The sequence below is a fragment of the Chinchilla lanigera genome, unplaced genomic scaffold (genome assembly GCF_000276665.1).
Source record: "Chinchilla lanigera isolate Chin_1 unplaced genomic scaffold, ChiLan1.0 scaffold00166, whole genome shotgun sequence".
NCBI classification, from domain to species: Eukaryota; Metazoa; Chordata; class Mammalia; order Rodentia; family Chinchillidae; genus Chinchilla; species Chinchilla lanigera.
In genome coordinates, this window is record NW_004955567.1 from 1,708,964 (window position 1) to 1,727,217 (window position 18,254).

General features: G+C 49.1%; 1 protein-coding gene and 1 long non-coding RNA gene across 2 annotated transcripts; both read left to right on the forward strand.

Annotated features, from left to right (window-relative positions):
• Positions 1–1,354: 1,354 nt before the first annotated feature.
• On the forward strand, positions 1,355–6,062 carry LOC102028029 (leukocyte immunoglobulin-like receptor subfamily A member 6). The gene is given in 11 exon segments (XM_005413416.2): positions 1,355–1,388; positions 1,683–1,961; positions 2,099–2,401; positions 2,659–2,997; positions 3,142–3,444; positions 3,654–3,842; positions 3,845–4,006; positions 5,036–5,164; positions 5,352–5,417; positions 5,869–5,921; positions 6,003–6,062. Coding segments are annotated over 11 exon segments (1,917 nt in total).
• A 531-nt stretch (positions 6,063–6,593) lies between these two features.
• Positions 6,594–7,506, forward strand: LOC106146324. The gene is made up of 2 exons (XR_001232423.1): positions 6,594–6,949; positions 7,027–7,506. It is a non-coding gene; the product is annotated as an uncharacterized LOC106146324 (long non-coding RNA).
• The last annotated feature ends 10,748 nt before the right edge of the window (positions 7,507–18,254 follow it).

Below are 18,254 nucleotides of genomic sequence, written 5' to 3' on the forward strand. Positions count from 1 at the left end.
ACTTCCTGGCGTGAGGACACCGAGCCTCCTGTCGGGGAGCAGCCACCATGCACACCTCACTGCCACACAGGGTCTCACAGTCACCAGCCCCCGCCAGCCCTGGCCGCTGTCCCAGTGAGCAGACTCTTCACACTCCGAGGACGGTGACCCTGCCTGGGGCAGCTCAGAGGGAGCCTCACTGCTCCGTGTGCTCTCAGCGCTGTCACCTTTCACAGTGCTTTCTTCACTCAGGACAAGGACGTGCTTGCACCTCCCCAGGCCCCATAATTTGGAGAATGATGTCTTCCAAGTGGTGGTGAAGCCCAGCAGCCTTCTCCTTCTCCTGAGGTCCAACACAGGGCATTGGGTGGGCCGAGCTTCTGTAGCCCAAACCAAGCCCTAAGTCCTGAAGGGAGCAAATGAGAGAAGAGCAGGAACAGCAGGAACAGCCACTTTCCCTGGATGTGCGCACCAACGCCTGTCACTGTTACTCTGCACAGATGAGCATTCTGACGGTGAAGATCACACAGAAAGGAAAGACCTACATGTGGGGCACGACCTGCCACAGCCCCTTAACCCAGGGCTGCACTCCCCTTAGCCACAGCCAAGACCCCCAGAGCAGGGAAGCCCAGCAGAACTCTCAGCCCACAGGACAGTATGTGAACAGCTGGGGTGACTTCCTCCAGAGCAGGTGACAGGAGTCATCCCTCAGATCCCAAAGGGGTTAAAGAGAGAACTGGCAATCGGAGCACAGGAAGGAGCTTTCATTTATTTTGGGAGCTGGATCAGCCAGTGTTCTGTTACTGTAGCAAAATACTCAAGACAGCAGTGTAGAAAGAGGAAACACTGATGAGGAGAGAAGTCCCTCCACCTCCTATTGCTGCACAAGGAGCAATCAGGCGCTGGGTCTCCATGGATGATCTCCCTCTCAGAATGCAGCCATGTGCACCTCTAGACCAGGAGGTGTTTCTGGAGTCTGGGAAGACTCTCTTAAGTAAACACTCCTTTAAAAATGGCCCAGGAGTGGCACTCCAAGGAGGTTCTCAGGAAACAAGGATCCCAGTTGGAGTCGGCCTCTGAGGCCATCAAGGACAGAGCCCACATCTTTTCTTTAATGATGGGGGCTCTTACCATATGGGAAGGTTTGGGATCAAGAAAGAGCTCAGACCCGGGCTGAGATTTCTCCAGGGAGCTTCGGGTGCTGAGCCTGCAGAAGCCAGAGTCCAATGCTGGGAGGGGCTGTGCCTTTTTGGTGGGTCCACAGAGGCGGGGACCCTGAGGCAGTGCTGCCTCTGACTTTTCACTTCCGTTCATCTGCGTGTCATGCAGCGCTGAGGTCTTCTCTCTCAGAGCTGGAGCAGTCAGAGTAGGCGACATGAAGCCTACCGTGCCTGTTCTGCTGTGCCTAGGTCAGTGCTGGGAGGAGGAGGGGACCAGGCTGGGGTGGGGAGAGGGGAATCAGCTGAGGCACCAGATGGAACCTCTGACATCACAGAAATCTCTCTTCCAGGGCTGAGTCTGCCAATGGGGCTGCAAGGACCCGCAGGTGAGTCCTCCCCAGGCCCCGTGTCCTGCCCTATCCTCAGCCCCTGGGCCTCACTGGGGGGACACAGGCTTGGGCCGAGGGTGAGGAACTGGGAGAGGCCTTGGAGTGATGTAGGGCACGGAGAAGGTCCTGGGCTCAGCCTCTGACTTCCTTGCAGGGAGCCTCCCCAAACCCACTCTGTGGGCCCAGCCAGCATCTGTGAGGCCCAGGGGGAGTTCCGTGAGCATCTGGTGTCAGGGCATGCTGGGGGACCACAAGTACGGTCTGTACAGGGAAGGAAGTTCGAAGATCTTGGAACTATCAACCTCACTCCACGTAAAGGTCAATTTCTCCATCCCATCCATGAGAGAAGATGATGCAGGGCGCTATCGCTGTTACTATCGCAGCTCTGCCGGCTGGTCAGGGCACAGTGAGCCCCTGGAGCTGGTGGTGACAGGTGAGAGGACACTCAGTGTTCATCCCCTAGCTCTATCCTCAGCAAGCAGTCTATTCGCAGGGGCGTCCCGCTCACACAGCCCAGCCCTAAGGAAAATGTGGAGAGTCCATTTCACACGCTGCCTCCTTCTCTCCTAGGAGTCTACAGCAAACCCAGCCTCTCAGCTCTGCCCGGCCCTGAGGTGACCTCAGGAGGGAGCGTCACCCTCCAGTGTGGCTCAAGGCTGCCATTTGACAGGTTCGTTCTGACTAAGGAAGGAGGAGACAAGCTCTCCCAGACACTGGACTCACAGCGAGGCCCCAGTGGGCAGGCCCAGGCCCTGTTCCCTGTGGGTCCCATGACCCCCAGGCAGAGGTGGACGTTCAGATGCTACGGCTGTTACCGGAGCCAAGCCCTGGTGTGGTCGGAGCCCAGTGACCCCCTGGAGCTCCCATTCTCAGGTGAGCGAGGCTCAGCGTTTCCTTTAATGACAGGAACTCTGACTCAGAAACATTGGAAGCACCTGGTGGCGAGCTGGGTGAGGGGCCGAGGGATGCTGAACTCAGTGACAGAATGTGGGGCTCAGTAAGACCAGAGACGTGAACCTGGATGAGACAGGGGAAGTACAAATCAGAAGGTCCAGAAGGGATCTGTGTGCTGGCGGCTCCTCGGTGTCTTCTGCTCATCCCTGATCAGCCTTAAAGTCGGCTCCATGCAGGACTCACTGTGCACAGTCAGAACACACCACCCCTTTTCACCTGCCTCCTTGCAGGGATCCAACCAAAACCCCAGCTGCGGGCTCAGCCAGGCTCTGTGGTACCACGGAGGAGTCCTGTGACCCTGTGGTGTGAGGGGACCCTGGAGGCCCAGCGATACCATCTGTACAGAGAGGGCAGCCCGGCATTCTCAGTCACACAGACCTCACCCGAGCCCCGGAACAAGGCCAGGTTCTCCATCCCGTCCATGACAGAAGACGATGCAGGAAGATATCGCTGTTACTATCGCAGCTCTGCTGGCTGGTCACAGCACAGTGAGCCCCTGGAGCTGGTGGTGACAGGTGAGGGGACACTCAGGGTCCCAGCACCAGGCTCTGCCCTCAGGAAGGGCTCTGCTCTCAGGGGAGTCCCCCTCTCACTGCCCAGCCCTGGCGACAGCGTGGGAGGTGGGAGTGCATTTCCCACGCTGCCTCCTTCTCTCCTAGGAGTCTCCAGCAAACCCAGCCTCACAGCCCTGCCCAGCCCTGAGGTGACCTCAGGAGGGAACGTCACCCTCCAGTGTGGCTCAAGGCTGGGATATGACAGGTTCGTTCTGACTAAGGAAGGAGGAGACAAGCTCTCCTGGACCCTGGACTCACAGCGAGGCCCCAGTGGGCAGGTCCAGGCCCTGTTCCGTGTGGGCCCTGTGACGCCCAGGCAGAGGTGGACATTCAAATGCTATGGCTGTTACACTAACAAACCCCAGTTGTGGTCAAATTCCAGTGACACCGTGGAGCTCCTGGTCTCAGGTGAGGAAGTCCTTTCTTTTCCCAATCATATTTGAGTCGTGAAACAATTGACAGGGGCCGTACTATAGAGGATCCTAAGAGGAGGTTGGGTCAGGACATCTACAGAGCTGGAAACCTCAATGTGACAGTCAGGGAGACCCGCAGGGCAGGGCAGGAGGGCAGGGGCATGGCAGGATCCAGCCCCTCAGCCCGGCTCCTCCTCCCTCCAGGGCGGTCCAGGAAGCCCTCCCTCCTGACCCAGCAGGGCCCTGTCCTGGCCCCTGGACACAACCTGACCCACCACTGTCGCTCTGACCTCAACTATGACAGATTTGCTCAGTCCATGGAGGGGGCACGTGACCTCCTCCAGCGCTCTGACCAGAAGCCCCAGGCTGGGCTCTCTCTGGCCTCCTTCCCCCTGGAAGATGCTACAGTGGACACCGGCTGTCCTCTGAGTGGTCGGCCCCCAGTGACCCCGTGGACATTCTGATTACAGCAGAGGAGCCCAGGGTCAGTCGGGGAGCACACTGTACACAGGCCCTGCTGGGGAGCCAGGAGGTGACGGCCAGGGTGAAGGTGGGGTGTGAGCGAGAGAGAGGGACTGAGAGACAGGGGCAGCCCGGAGGGGCAAGTTCAAAGGAAACAGACAGGTAAAGCAGAGGGCAGAGGTCCATCCCTGGGGCAGCCCAGCCCCCCATCCCTCAAGTCCTCATTCCCAGGGTGAGCCCCATCCCCACCCCAGCATCCAGCTCCCCAACAGAAGCCTCCGGCTTGGTCCCAGTGTCCTGCGTCCAGGCTGCCTGGAGACTCTCAGCCCATCTCAGTCTTCATTCCAGTCTTGGCTCCGCTGGTGTCAGGGGACAGAGAGGTGGGAAAGGAGCTTAGATGTCCAGAGGTTCAGTATGCGGGCTGCATGGGTGGTTTCAAAGCTGAGGGAGATGTTGGGGTCGAGCTTGGGAGAGGAGCAGCAGCTGAAGTGGGGAGCAGGGAGCCCAGCCCCTCACCTGCTCATCCCTGAGAGGAAACCCTGAGCATCAGCCCCTCACACCAGAATCCAGATCCAGGGTGGTGAGTGAGGGCGCTGCTGGGAGGGTCTGGGGCGGGGCGGGGCTGTGGGGCGTCTGCAGCCTCCTCTGGAGACTCTGACTCGGACCAGCCCCTCCTGTGCGGGCCTCAGTTTCTCCAGGTGTAAATGGAGACCTGGCCCCAACCTTCAAGTTCCTTTTGGTGCGGACCTTGCTGTGAGCCCTGGAGTGGGGCCTCCCCGGGGAAGCCTCCAGCACCCCACACTACAGGGGTCCTGTCACCAGTGCTGGTGACAGTGCGTAGGGAGGGCATAGGGCCAGAGCAGGGTGTCCAGGCTCCTTCCCTCCAGGTCAGGAGGCTCAGCTCGGCTGGGGAGAGCAGGGCCGGAAGCCCAGCCCCCAAGTTCATCCCCATCTGGGCTTCTTGTTGGTTCCCTGGAATGTCAGCCCCCTGTCTCAGTCTCCTCTCCTCCGCGGTGACCTGCAGGCGTGTGCAGGACTGTGAGGGTGTGAGGTGGGGAATGCGAAGACCCCACGTGGGCTGCGCACACCACGTGCTCAGTGAAATAGCAATTTCTCTCTTTAAGGCAGCTCTCCAGGCCCAGAACCGCCAGGGAACTATAAGGCTGTGATCTGGGTCTCCATGTCCTCCTTCCTGCTGCTGCTCCTCCTCCTCTTCTTTCTCTACTGGCGCCAGGGAAGAAGCAGGAAGGCAGGTGAGTAGGGACAGTGGGACCTGAGCCTCAGAAAGTGGTGAGTGCCGTGGTCCACAGGGAAACCTGTCGGAGGGGAAAAGTCTGCACAGAACCTCCTGTGCAGAAGCCAGCGGAGAGAACCCAGAGCAGAACACATGACCCTGTCCCTGTAGGGGTCTCCAGTGTGGTCTGAGCTTCTCCTCCTCAGGCCGCATCGGCTCCCTGGTCCCTGTGGTCCGAGGCTTCCTCCTGCCCTGCAAGGCCTGCGCATCGGGTGGTTTTCACCTCCTGGCTGAGACTCTGTCCATCTCCCAGTTCAGAGAGAGGCGACTTCCCAATTCCTGCAGAGGCTTCAAGGCCAGCTCCTTGGGACAGAGGCCTGCAGAAGAGGTCATTTCTGCCCAAGGACCCAGATCCCCTGCCTGCTGCTCTTCACAGCCACTAACACCCTCTTGTCCCCCCAACTCCAGCCCAGCTGCTGCCACCCCAGAAGAAGCCCTACATGAGAGGAAGAGGAGTGTGGGGTGGAGACACTCCAAGTTCTCAGCATCACAGGGGCAGGGGGAGGCTGGGGCTCAAGGTTGAGTCAGACTGAACCCAGAAACCAAGCCTGGGGCATCACACAGCTGCCTGGCTCTGTGTCCCCAGCTGGACAGAGCAGGGCCTGCGGGGCTGAAAGACCCCGGGACACTGGCCACGAGGTGACCCCTCTTCTGTCCCTGCAGATGCCACAGTGAAGAACACAGAGCCTGAGGATGGGGTGGAGCTGGACGCTCAGGTGAGACCCCCCCATCCAGGGCACAGGGACTTCCTGTCCCCCAATTCAGTGCAGGGCGCTGCTCTGTCCTCCACCACTCAGGTCTCGGAGATCTCACAGCTGCGCCTCCCTTCTGGAAGCCCCGGCCTCTGCCTGCTGTGACCCCACCCTCTGCTGGTTTCCTGTGACTTGGGGTCCCCTCCCTCTGTCCCCTTCCTGGCCCTCAGCCTCAGTCTGCCTGTTCCCTGCTCCAGGTCTCAGAAGGACACTGAGTGAATGAGCACCCCACACCCCCGAGGCCCCTCCCTCATTCATGCAGCGTTCGCCGGGGCGGGGGGGGGGGTTGTCTCCCTCCTGACCTGGCTCCATGGGGCTGCAGATACAGCAGTGAGCACAGACCCTCCTGCCCTGAGTCACCTAGAGGTGGGAGGCCAGTGTCAGGAGAGCACAGAGCTGTGGAAGAAAATAAAGCAGAGAAAGGGGTGAAGGGGCAGGAGGGCCAGTGAGAATCATAGGTGGGACTCTGGTAAAGTGACCACTGAGCAAAAGCCTGCATGGAGAGGGCCACGTGGATCTCTAATGCATCAGCACTGTAGGCAGAGCCCATGACAAGTGCAAAGGTCCTGAGGCAGGGATAGGTTCTTTCAGGAAGATGGGCCATGTGGCTACAGCCCTGGGAGCAAGGTGTGAGTGTCAGGACGCGAGGGAAGCACTACAGGAAGGAAGCAGCCAGACCTCCGAGGGCTTAGGAAGCCCCTGAAGGTCCATGAGGAAGGGACAGAGTGTGGTCTAATTTCTAAAGGATCCCTGTGGCTGCCCTGTGGGAAACTGGCTAGAGGAGACCAGCGTGGAACCAAGGAGACCCCGTCTCTGTCTCTGTCTCCCTGCTGCAGAGCCCACCTGCTGAGGACCCCCAGGGAGTGACATACGCCCAGGTGAAGCACTCAGCACCCAGGAGGAGAGGGGCCTCCCCTCCTCCGGCCCTGTTGGGGCGGCTCCTGGACACCAAGGATGGACAGGCAGGGGAGGACAGGCAGATGGACACTCAGGTAGGTCCTGCACCACCCTGGCACTAGGCTTCTTCCTGGGCCAAGCACGAACCTCCCTTCTCCCCTCTCTCTTGCAGATTGCTGCCCCTGAAGGTCCCCAGGACGTGACTTATTCCCACCTGTGCAGCTGGAAGGTGAGACAACAGGCAGCTGCACCTCCTTCCCCCCAGAACAGGACCTTCCCGGCAGAGCCCACTGTGTACGCTGCCCTGGCGTCCACTCATGCAGGAGATCTCCCAAAGAATACTAAGTGACGCGTTGGCCGGGGACACCCAACAGAGACTCCAGAGATTCCGGGACCTTCTAAGACTCACCTGACTGCGGTCAGAGAGAGCTCACACCTCTGTGTGCTGGAAATAAAACCAGAGGTTCTCCAATACCCACCGAGTGAATGAGAAATGGACTCGTGGGAGAGGATGTGTGAAGTGACTGATAATGTTAATGACAGCAGACACAAGGCAGGTAGGAAATGAGAAAATGAATCACCATGGATGAATATATCAGCAAACACTCTGTAAAAATCTTTGAATAAAGATATCAAACAAAAATTTTAAAAAGTATGTGAAATCACTCAAAATAAGGTAAAAGAAAAATTAATAATATGAGCTACTAATGAGGGCTTAAGAAGAGTTGACACACATTTCAACATCAGAAAATAGCAGACATTAAGACAGATTGCACATGTGTTTCACAGAGATAACAGCAGGATACAATGAATAATTTTATGCCAACATGTCACAAACCGTAGATGAAATGGATGAAATCCCACAGACACAAATTACTAAGTGCAAATAAAGATAAACAGAAAACCCAAATCATCTCGTGTGTATTGAGTACTTTGACCCTATGGTAAAACACTTCCCCATGCTAACTCTAGTTCAATAATCTTTGCTGGTGAGTTCTCCAGTTTCATGAAATACATCAAATTACCAACTTCCACAGGTATTTATTGCAAATGGTAAGAAAGAAAATATAGCCCAATATATTTTTATCAGAACAGGAAAGTAATTATACCAAAACATGACAACAAAACTATAAAATGGGAAAGTCACATGCAGAACTCTCACATCAACCCAGATTTGAGTCCCTAAAAATAACCCTTCAGTCAAACATGGCGGCCCTCGCCTGTCATCTCAGCTTCTCTGGAGGTAGAGGCTGGAGGGCCCAAAGCTTGCACCCAGCCTGAGAAACTCAGAAACATCCTGCTGGAAAATAAATCAAAAAGTGCTGGGGATGTAACATAGTGCTCTCTGGGTTCAGGGTATTTGTTTGTTTGTCATTTGAAAGGTAGGCATAGTTTAAAATTTAAAAGTACGTGGACATAACAGGACACATTAACACTACTCATAAGAGTTATCCTATCAACAGGTGTAGAGGAGCATTTCATAAATCATTCATGATAAAAATAAAAAGTCTTCACACTGAGGGAAAATTTGCTACCATTTACACAGGTTGTTTAAAAGTCCCTAACCCTCCTCATACCATGACACCTTGACGTCTGCCCCCAGGCGGGGAACAGCCCGAGGGTGCTCCCTGTGGGCTTCTCTTCAGCACAGCCGGTTACACAAGCGCGGCTGGAGAGCGCGGGTGTGGGTGAGCAACACACTGCATCACTCACAGCCAGACAATAGAGTGAATGGGACATAAAATGACACAAAGTCGCCTTACTCAAGTCAAAAAGGGGCATTTTCAACATCCCTGGGATCCTAGGCCAATATGTCAGGATCAACTGCACATCAAATGTCCAGCTGTGGACCAAAAAATAAAGTGGAAGGATGTCTCCCCACTCCTTTACACAACGAGACTGATTTGGACACGTGACCTCTCATGTTGTAAGGTAATATGTTTGCATTGATTTCACTATTGATTTTGTGGTCATTTGTTATAGCAGCACATAAGAAACACATACCACCACACATTTTTTCAGCGTTGATATTAGTATTACATAGTACTATGTGTTCAGGGCCAAAATTGGGCTCTGGGAGTTCCAGGCCGGTGTGTGTCTTGCCCAGAGAATGCAGAGGTATGGGGAAGATCTACCCCGAGTCATGATGGGAAGACCCACAGAACTGTGACACTCTTGGGGGCAAGATGAGATCCACTAACAATGTTCTGACCACAGGAAATGATGCTATAGGCACAATGCGTTCTTAAGGAAGAAAATACAGGTTACCCACTAACCTGTTCCCTGTTCTTCATGCTTGCTTTGTTCCTTATCTTACTAAACCGCTTTGACCACTGCCCCGCTGTTCCCTGAACCCATCACCACCCACCTTTGTGCCTGCAGTTGATAAACAAAAGGAGGCCAACCGAAAGGCCTCTGTATTTGCCTAGCCTGAGGCAAGGAACTCCCCGACCCTCTGTACTTTCAAAAATTTTCTTTACCTTCTTTATCCCTCACCATGCCCTGAGCAGTCACCTGGGACCTTATCAAACTCAGTAAAGTGGAGGTCAGGACAGGGACCACTGAGGCCTGTGGAGAAGATGACCCGTCCCCCAAGTCGGGCTGAGCACACGAGGTGAGGAGGGACTCTGTGGGAGGAAGTCATCTGCAAGAAAATGAAAGTAAGCACTGGGCATCACAGAAAAGTTTCCTTAGTACAGGATAATGGGGCAGAATTTGTCAGCAGATCAATAAAATTAGTTTTAGTTATTGTGTATGTTATTAAGTCAGGCCGGAACTCAGGTCAACATCCACAAACAGGCAAAAATATTACCGTGGCATGGAGAAGGGAACCAAATCTATGCCATTTTGAACGCTGGTGCCATTTTAAAGCTTAAATTTCTATTTCCTTAAGTCTGTTTCTTGTAAATGTTGTCATAGTTGCCCAACCCAATACCAGCCCAGGCTTTGTACACCCTGCCTCCCACCGCTAAGGGAAAGTACAAACACCTTTGTCACAGTCTAAGCCCATGCTTTGTAGGACTGTTTCTGTAGCTGCACCGAATCATACCAGCGAAAACCTAACCACCCCCTTTAGACCCGGAACTAAGGCTGTGTAAATTTTCCTCCCTCCTGACCTTCCGTGCTGGTGCCCAGTGTCTTGCTGGACCCTGACAGCAGCTGAGAAGTCTGCTTGTCTCTGCACTCGGCCTCCACGGGTGACTGGGTTAGCTACATGCACTTGGTGCAACAACAGGAAACCATTAAATGTAACCCATGGTTCTGCAGGCAGGACATGGACATTGAGTATTGGGATAAGGTGGGTGAAATCATAAAGAAGGCTCCTGCTTCTGTGAAGAACAAAGCTCCCCCCAAATTTTTTTAGGATGGAGCTTAGTAAGATCAGTTTTGGGTCCACTATGTACAAGTACATGGGGTGCTCTTGTTCCCACCACAGAGTAAGGGGAAGCACTTAGAAATGTGGGTCACATGGCGGCCACAGCTCCTTCTTACCAGAGGAGGACCTGGAGGCTGAGGCAGAAAGAAAAGAGACCCCCTGGCCTGCTCCCCCTGACTATCTCAAGGTGAAACCTGCAGCCCTTTGTTGTCTAAGTACCAACAGCTCACACAGGAGGCTACTATGGTGAAGGTATTGTTGGGCCACGCTGCTTCCCTGTTATAATCAGACCTGACCCTGATACTCAACAGTGAACAACACATGAGCACTGATGAATTGAGTACAAAATTCTTCAGCAACTGAAGTGGAGCGTTATGAATAATAGAATTCAGGGACCATTCGTGCTGGGACCTTTGGATTCAGGTTCGGGAGCTTTATATCTGGATCCACAGGAAGTCAGACACCTCGCTCACTCCTGCTTGTCAGCTGCTCAGGGTCTTTATTTCAGGGTTGAATTACAGAAGCTGTGCCTCAGGAAGCTGCTAGGAATAAATGAGGAAACAGAGCAAACATCACTAGGAAATGTTATTGGGAACAGGACCTTTTGCAGTTTAGGGAGTGCTTGAAACAAAACCATTTAGGTCCAGAGAAAAACAGCTTGCCTGAGACAATTCCAGTCATCAGTTGCTAGGCAACCCTGTGTCTTGTGACACTAACTTTGTCAAAAGTATAAAGAAGTTCCCCTACTGCTCTTGTCCAGTGCCTCTTCTCCCATCTGGAAAGAGGGATCCACCTGACCTCAGCTTTCATCTCTTATCTTTTTTTTCTAAATCCCCTCACCATTTTTCCCAGGACCATGGAGAGCTATAAAGGTCATTGAATTACAGACTGTGCACAGCACTTATCCTAGTAAAGCCATGAGTAAATTAGCCTGTTAATGAAAAGAGCTTTGGTTACTGTGCCTGAGGATGGGATGCCAGTACAGTCCTCTCTACATATTTTACAGGGCTCCAGGGAACCATATACTCAATTTACTGCCAGATGGCAGGAGGTAGTCCATAGACAAGGCCCCTGTTTGCAGGCAGCAGATATCATTGTTCTTCAACTTGCTTTTAAAAATGCCAAATAAGATTATAAACAGGACTTAGGACCAGTCAGGGCCCGTGAAAACTTAGGGAAATTATTTAAAACCCTGTCATGATATGTGCACCGAGTCCTATAAGAGCTCAATGATAGCACAAGCCATATTAAGCTGTACAAAGGGGATAAAAAATATGAATATTAAATGTTTTAATTGTGGAGAAATGAGATGCCTCTGAAAACAGTGCACTGCCTGCATTTGATGTGGAAGCTCATTCATATCTGCCAGTGAGGGATGCAATAATCCTCCCAGGGAGGATACAGAGAGTCAGCTCTGGATCCGTGACCCGCTGTGAGCAGGAAGGCAATTGGGCAAGATCTTGCCCTTCTAAGTATCATAAGGTTGGAACCTCTCTTTTAGACAATGGGAGTCAAGCACAGGTCTAGGCTCCCCAAATAACAGGGGGCACCCTCACCATAAAACGGAACCTCTGCCAAGATTATCCCATGCAAACCTTCAGGCAGATCTGGATTCCCAGGGAGACATTGTATCCTTCAGTTATGGGACTCCAGAAAGCACAGGGTTAGATCTTCCTGGGGGCCAAAGAGTAACTCTCCATGGGGGAGATAAGCCTCTATGGACACCTACTAGAATTTGGGTGCCACTGCCTGAGAGCACTATTGGTTTATTTATGGGCCACTGTAGTTCCAACTTAAAATGCATAACTGTAATGCCTGAGATAATTGATCCTGATTATAAAGGAATTCAAATTCTGTAGATATTGGGTTTTTAAACTAGGTGATTACATTGTTCCATTAAAATTACTCTCAGCAACAAAACCTTCTTTCATAGGTTTTAGGAAACAACAAAGAAGAAAGGGAAACTCCACAAGTACCTCTAAGAGGGGAATTCATTTCACTCAGGAATTCACAGAAGAAAGACATTTGTGTACTATTAAGATAGGAGGAAAATACAATCAGGGCTTAGTCAACACGGGCGCTGAGTCCATGATAGCTGAAGAAAAACGACCCTCTTCTTGGCCTGTTATAATGGCTACAACCTCATGGGTGAGGTTTGGGTCACCCGAGCAAGCGTTACAAAATGCAACTCCTTCATTTTATCTAGAGGCAGAAGCACAGGTTAGAACTTTCCAGCCTTACATAGCTCCCACACCAGTAAACCTATGGGTGAGGGATCTGTTGAAAGAATAGAAAATTGTGTTACCTAATGAGCTTGCTTCTGTGACAGTGCAAATGATGCCTAAAATGGACTTTGAACCAGGCATAGGCTTGGGAAAAAATCTACAAGGAAATCTTGAGCCTTTGGAAGTTGCTCCTGAATTGGACTGCCTGGGAATAGCATGAATGGCCTGTACCTTCCAGTACATGGGTGCTTCTCCCATCAGAATGGCTCTGCCACTTCAGAGGACAACAGACACCCCAGTTGGAGTGAACCAATGGACCCTGAACAAAGAGAAGCTAGCCCATCTATATCATCTGAAGAAATTCATTTGGGACATTTAAAACCATCTCCCAGTCCTTGGAAAACTCCTGTGTTTGTTATCCCAAAGAAATCTGAAAAATAGAAGTTATTACAAGATTTAAGAACAGTAATGCTTGCTTGCAGCCGATGAGAACTTTACAGGCTGGCCTCCCGTCTGCTGCAGCCATCCCATGGGAATGGCCATTGATCATTACTGATCTTAAAGTTTGCTTTTTCACAATCCCATTAAATACCCTGATGACCAGGGTTTTGCTCTCTCTGTACCTAGCCTCAACCTTAAAGAACCTATGAGCATGTATCAATTGATAGTCTTGTGTCAGAAAATGAGGAAAAACAGCACCTTGTCTCAACATTTTGTGACTCAAAGACTGTCAGACAACAGTATTCACAGGCACACATTATTCATTATATGAGTGATATTCTTTAATCAGTGGAATCCAAATCTTAATTGTATGACTTCTTTGCATCGGTTAAGTGGGATTTAAAGGGCTATGGTCTTTGTATAGCTCCTGACACAGTACAGATCCCTAGTCCTTATTATTAATTAGGTACCCTTCTCACTGAGTGAGCAATGAGACCTCAAAAAATTAAAATAAGACAAGTTTGAATGTCAAAAATAAATGATTTCCAAAATTAATTTGGAGATATCAATTGGATCAATCCTAAATTAGGTATTACTACTTACCAATTAAGACATCTTTGTAGGCTGGGGATTTAGCTCAGTGGCACAGAGCCTGCCTGGCAAGCACAATGTCATGAGTTCAATTCCCAGTACCAGAAAAAAAAAAAGATATTAAAACATCTTTGTAATATCTTACAAGGTGACCCTCAAATTAATGCCCCACAACAGTAAACTTAAAAAGAGAAATCACAAATGATACAAAAGGTGTTATAAGAATGACAAGTGTATCATCTTAATAACAAATACCCCCATGTTTTGTATGTTTTAAATACCCTTTACTCCTCTACAGAACTATTGGAACAATTCTATAATTCCTGTTTGTTCCCTACTGGGTGGCTTTCCATACCCAACTAATTGAAAACCTTTCAATGATATACTGAACAAACTGATAAAATTTTAATAGATGGAAGAGCTCATTCTAATCAGTTGTTTGGTAGTGACCCACCAGTAATAGTGTTGGCCTTGGAGTTATCTCAATATTCAATCTTGTTACAACAGGCTATATGTTGGCAAATTGCTTTTGCTAATTTCATAGGACTAATTCATAATCCTTTCCCTAATGATCCCATCTTTCAACTTTTTCCCAAACATTTATTTATAATCCTTCAAGTTACATGATTAGAACCTATCCCAGATGTTGAAACATATTTTATAGAAGGTACTTCTAAAGGAAAAGCAACACCTATAGCAAGGGTTTTCAACATGTTTTCTTGACCACTAGATTATGAACCCAAAGATCAAAAATAACTGCTATCCTACATGTCATAAAACTTGCAAAAGTGACTCCTATAAATGTCAATGACTCCCCTTTTGCAGTGTCACTTACCCAATGAGTAGAGAGAACTACTTTAAGAGCTATGCTAGAACCTTATATTCAATTTATTTCTTAGATTACAGTGGGCAATTCAAAGGCACTCTACACCTTTTCATTTTGGGGATATTAGGTCTCAGTCTAATCTACCTGGACCCTGGCTTACAGCAATGAACAAGGAGTAGCTCATGTTGCTGCTTTTGATTTGGCAAGGCGATGCCATGCATACCATCATCAAAATAACAAAGTTCTAACCAAAGAATTCCAATTGTCTCATTCACAAGCTAAAAAATGTTTTGTCATGTCCAACCCGCCATCTCATTTCACATTCTGTTCTTGCTGCGAGATGCAATCACTGAAGTTTTAAACATAATGATATTTCGCAAATGGATGTTAGTCATACGCCATCATTTGGATGCTTACAATATGTTCATGTTTCTATAGATACTTATTATCATATAATGCACGCTACCTGCCACAGAGGTGAAAAGGTAGGACAGGTCCAATAACACTGCCTTTTGATGTTTGCTGTCATGAGGGTTCCCTGTAAAATAAAAAGAGACAATGGACCCTCTTGTGTTAGAAAGATTTTACCTTCCTTCTTTTGCCTTTGGCATATTAAACATATCACTAAAAAAATAAAAACAAAAACAAAACAAACATATCACTAACATTCCTCAGAACCATAAGAGCCAAGCTATTATACAACATGCTCATCTGTCTTTAAAAACATAATTACAAAAACAAAAAGGGGGAGTACAGCTACTTCCACAAGCAAAATTAGATCATGCCACTTTCACTTTAAGGTTTTTAAATCCATGCTCAGAAAATAAAAACATACCACCAGAGCTTCATTGGAAAAAACGATGCATCCATAGATACTCCCCATGTCCAAGTCCTGTGGAAGGAGACCCAAGCGGGCACAGGGGAGGGCCCCATGCAGTCACTAACATGCAGATGAAAGGATGCTTGTCTATTAACAGATAATGGAATACCAGTGTGGGTGCCATCTCAGAACATGAAACCATACAGAGAGGAAAAATCAAGAACTATGATGTAACCAGCCCTCCCAGTGAGAGCATTCTTGAGGCTAATGTGGGAGGAGAACCCAACATCCCAACAGCTGAAGACAACACAGGGTACAAGAGCTATAACCTGGAGGCAGACAGAGAAGACAACCCAGGAGGCCAGCATGCTGGTGGCTTGACACGGCCTCCCACTGCCGCTGATAATATGTTACGCTGCCCATCATAGCGCACTGTATGGATAACCCCAGTTACGGGGGGTAGCATTGGGCTTATGTGCCTGATCCTCCTTTGCTTACACCCATTGGGTGCACTTACTCCTAAAGTCTACCACGAGTAAATAGATTGGGTCTTCACCCTTTCCTGACCTTAGAAGACAAAAATTCTAATGCTAGTGTAAGTTATACTTCTCACTTCATATATCCACCTTTATGCATCAAATATAGAACCTTACAATAAAATTATTGTCTCTTGGCCCCTCCTAACCCGAATGCACCTAGTATTCTCCTTCAAAAAATCATATTACCCAGTTCCTTATATTCATTTAGAATTCACATGTGTTTCTCTACGATACTGTTGGATGGAACCTTACTACACTCACGCCAAGACTGCACTCTAAGTCAGTGCGTGCCCACCAGGACTCTGATATATAGAACCTTGCTTTCTCTGGGGTACATGCCCAGGTTATGCATGTTCATTAATCTTAGTGAACCTTCGGCTAATACCCCATGATGCACATTCTACAAACCTTGATGGAGCATGTTGCACACAGAGCAAAAACAATATTAGGCTTGATTATCACTAGAATTGTTTCATAAGAGCTATTGATCAAGGGCAGCTGTTTCTTCTGTCACTCTCAGGGCTTCTATCCAGGAAACTCACTGTGTAGACAATTGAACTAAAATGGTGGATAAAGCTTGGAATATACAGCATTCCATTAATATGAAGTTACAGCATCAGTTCAGTGCTTTAGAAACCACAGTAATGCAGGCAGGGGATCACAGAGTCCACAGCCCGAAGAGGGACTTAAATGTCATTTGAATGTTTTTAATTTGCATACCCCTTCACACTGAAGTGATCTGCTCATCCTTGAGAACATGTAAAGGGACATGTCTCAGGGACTATACGTCAGAATATAACTATAAATCTGGAGTTCTTACACAGAGAGGTACTTTCTATGTCTCAAAATACACAAGATTATGATGAACAGATCCAACCCTCTGAAAAATTAACTGACACCTTTGACCAGGTTATTCCATGAAAAGATCTCAAGGCCATTTCTGGTTTTATGTTAGCTTATTGCAGTAATTTGTTTCTGTCTTCAGATTTTATTTTTAGTCTGCTGCAGAGGCTCTCAGACTCACAGATGTCTAGAGACTCTACAACCCAAACTCATCCTATTCAGCTTTTGTAATTACAAAAACAAAAGGGGAGAAATATTGGAGATTAGAACATTTAAACTGGGCTCCAGGAGTCTGAGGCCGGTGTGTGTGTTTCTCAGAGAACGGAGAGGTGTGTGGGAGACGGCTCACTCCACGGAGGTTGGAGGTGGGGCCCTTGGGACATGGTTAGGACTGGATGAGGGCCTCAGGGTGTAGCCCCATCCCAACTCTCGGTGACTTTCCAGGAGGAGGGCAGGACCAGAGGACACAGACATGCCCTGTCCCATCCACACTGCCCTGCACCCTTCCGGATTCAGACAGTAAGAGAACAGCAGCAGTAGGCAGGCCTCACCCTCCCCTCCAGAGCCACGAGCCAGCAGAAACCTCTCCAGTGAGACTCACCCCATCTGTGGCTTTGTGATATTGGTGACAGGAGTAGGACTAGGGCAACTTTCCCTTTCTATAACCTTTTTACCACCGCAGACAGAAACGCTGTACAGATTAACCAACATGTTCCCCTTTCCCCAAACCTTCAGTCTCTGGTGATCTGTATGGCATCTCGTGTTCTAAGAATTTGCTTATTCTAGGTGACATATGTAAGGGTAATTACACAATATTTGTCCTTTTCTGTGTGCCTCACTTAGCTCAGCATAATGTTTCCATGGTTTGTCCATCTTATAGGCTGTCTTACTTTTGAAGTATAATATTTACATCATTACACTTAAAGTGAATTTCTTGTGAACCGCATATATGGTCATGCAACACTTAACAGTGGGGACAGTCTGAAAACCACATCCTGAGTCACTTTTGTCATGCACACCTCAGAGTGTGAAGTTTACACCAACCTAGGTGATGGGGTCTCCTACACACAGGCCAGAACGTGTGTGCACACACAGAGCACAGACACTGCTCCTTGGCCCTTGGTGACATAATTACATCACTGGGTTTAGTGTGAGTTTCTTGCAGACGGCATAGATGGTCACACACTGCGTAACAACAGGGACACTTGCTGAGAAACGATTCTGAGTAGTCAATGTGAGAGTAAATGTAGCCAAGGAGAAAAGGAGCTGATCAAGACATGAGGTACGGGCTGGGGATTTAGCTCAGCGGCAAAGCGCCTGCCCGGCAAGCGCAAGGTCATGAGTTCGGTTCCCGGTACCGGAGAAAAACCGAAAACAAACAAACAAGACATGAGGCACAAAAAAAAAAAAAAAGACATGAGGCACACACGAGCTATGTGAGGCTGCTGCCGATTTTACAAGTCGTAAAAACAGAATGACTAGTAAACCTGTAACACAGCCATTGCTTACCAATTACAAGTGTTATGTACAAGTACAATTACTTTTTCCAGTAACTCGATAGATTTTTTCACAATCTTCTATTAGTGCATGTTGGTTACACAGATTAATAGGCTCCTTCTTGGTAAATGTGCACACGTATATAATATACTTTTTTATTTCACATAAGCCATTTTCTCCACTCTTCTTCCTAGGTTTACATTTTTATTTATTTATTTTTATTTTTTTTTTTTTTTTGGTTT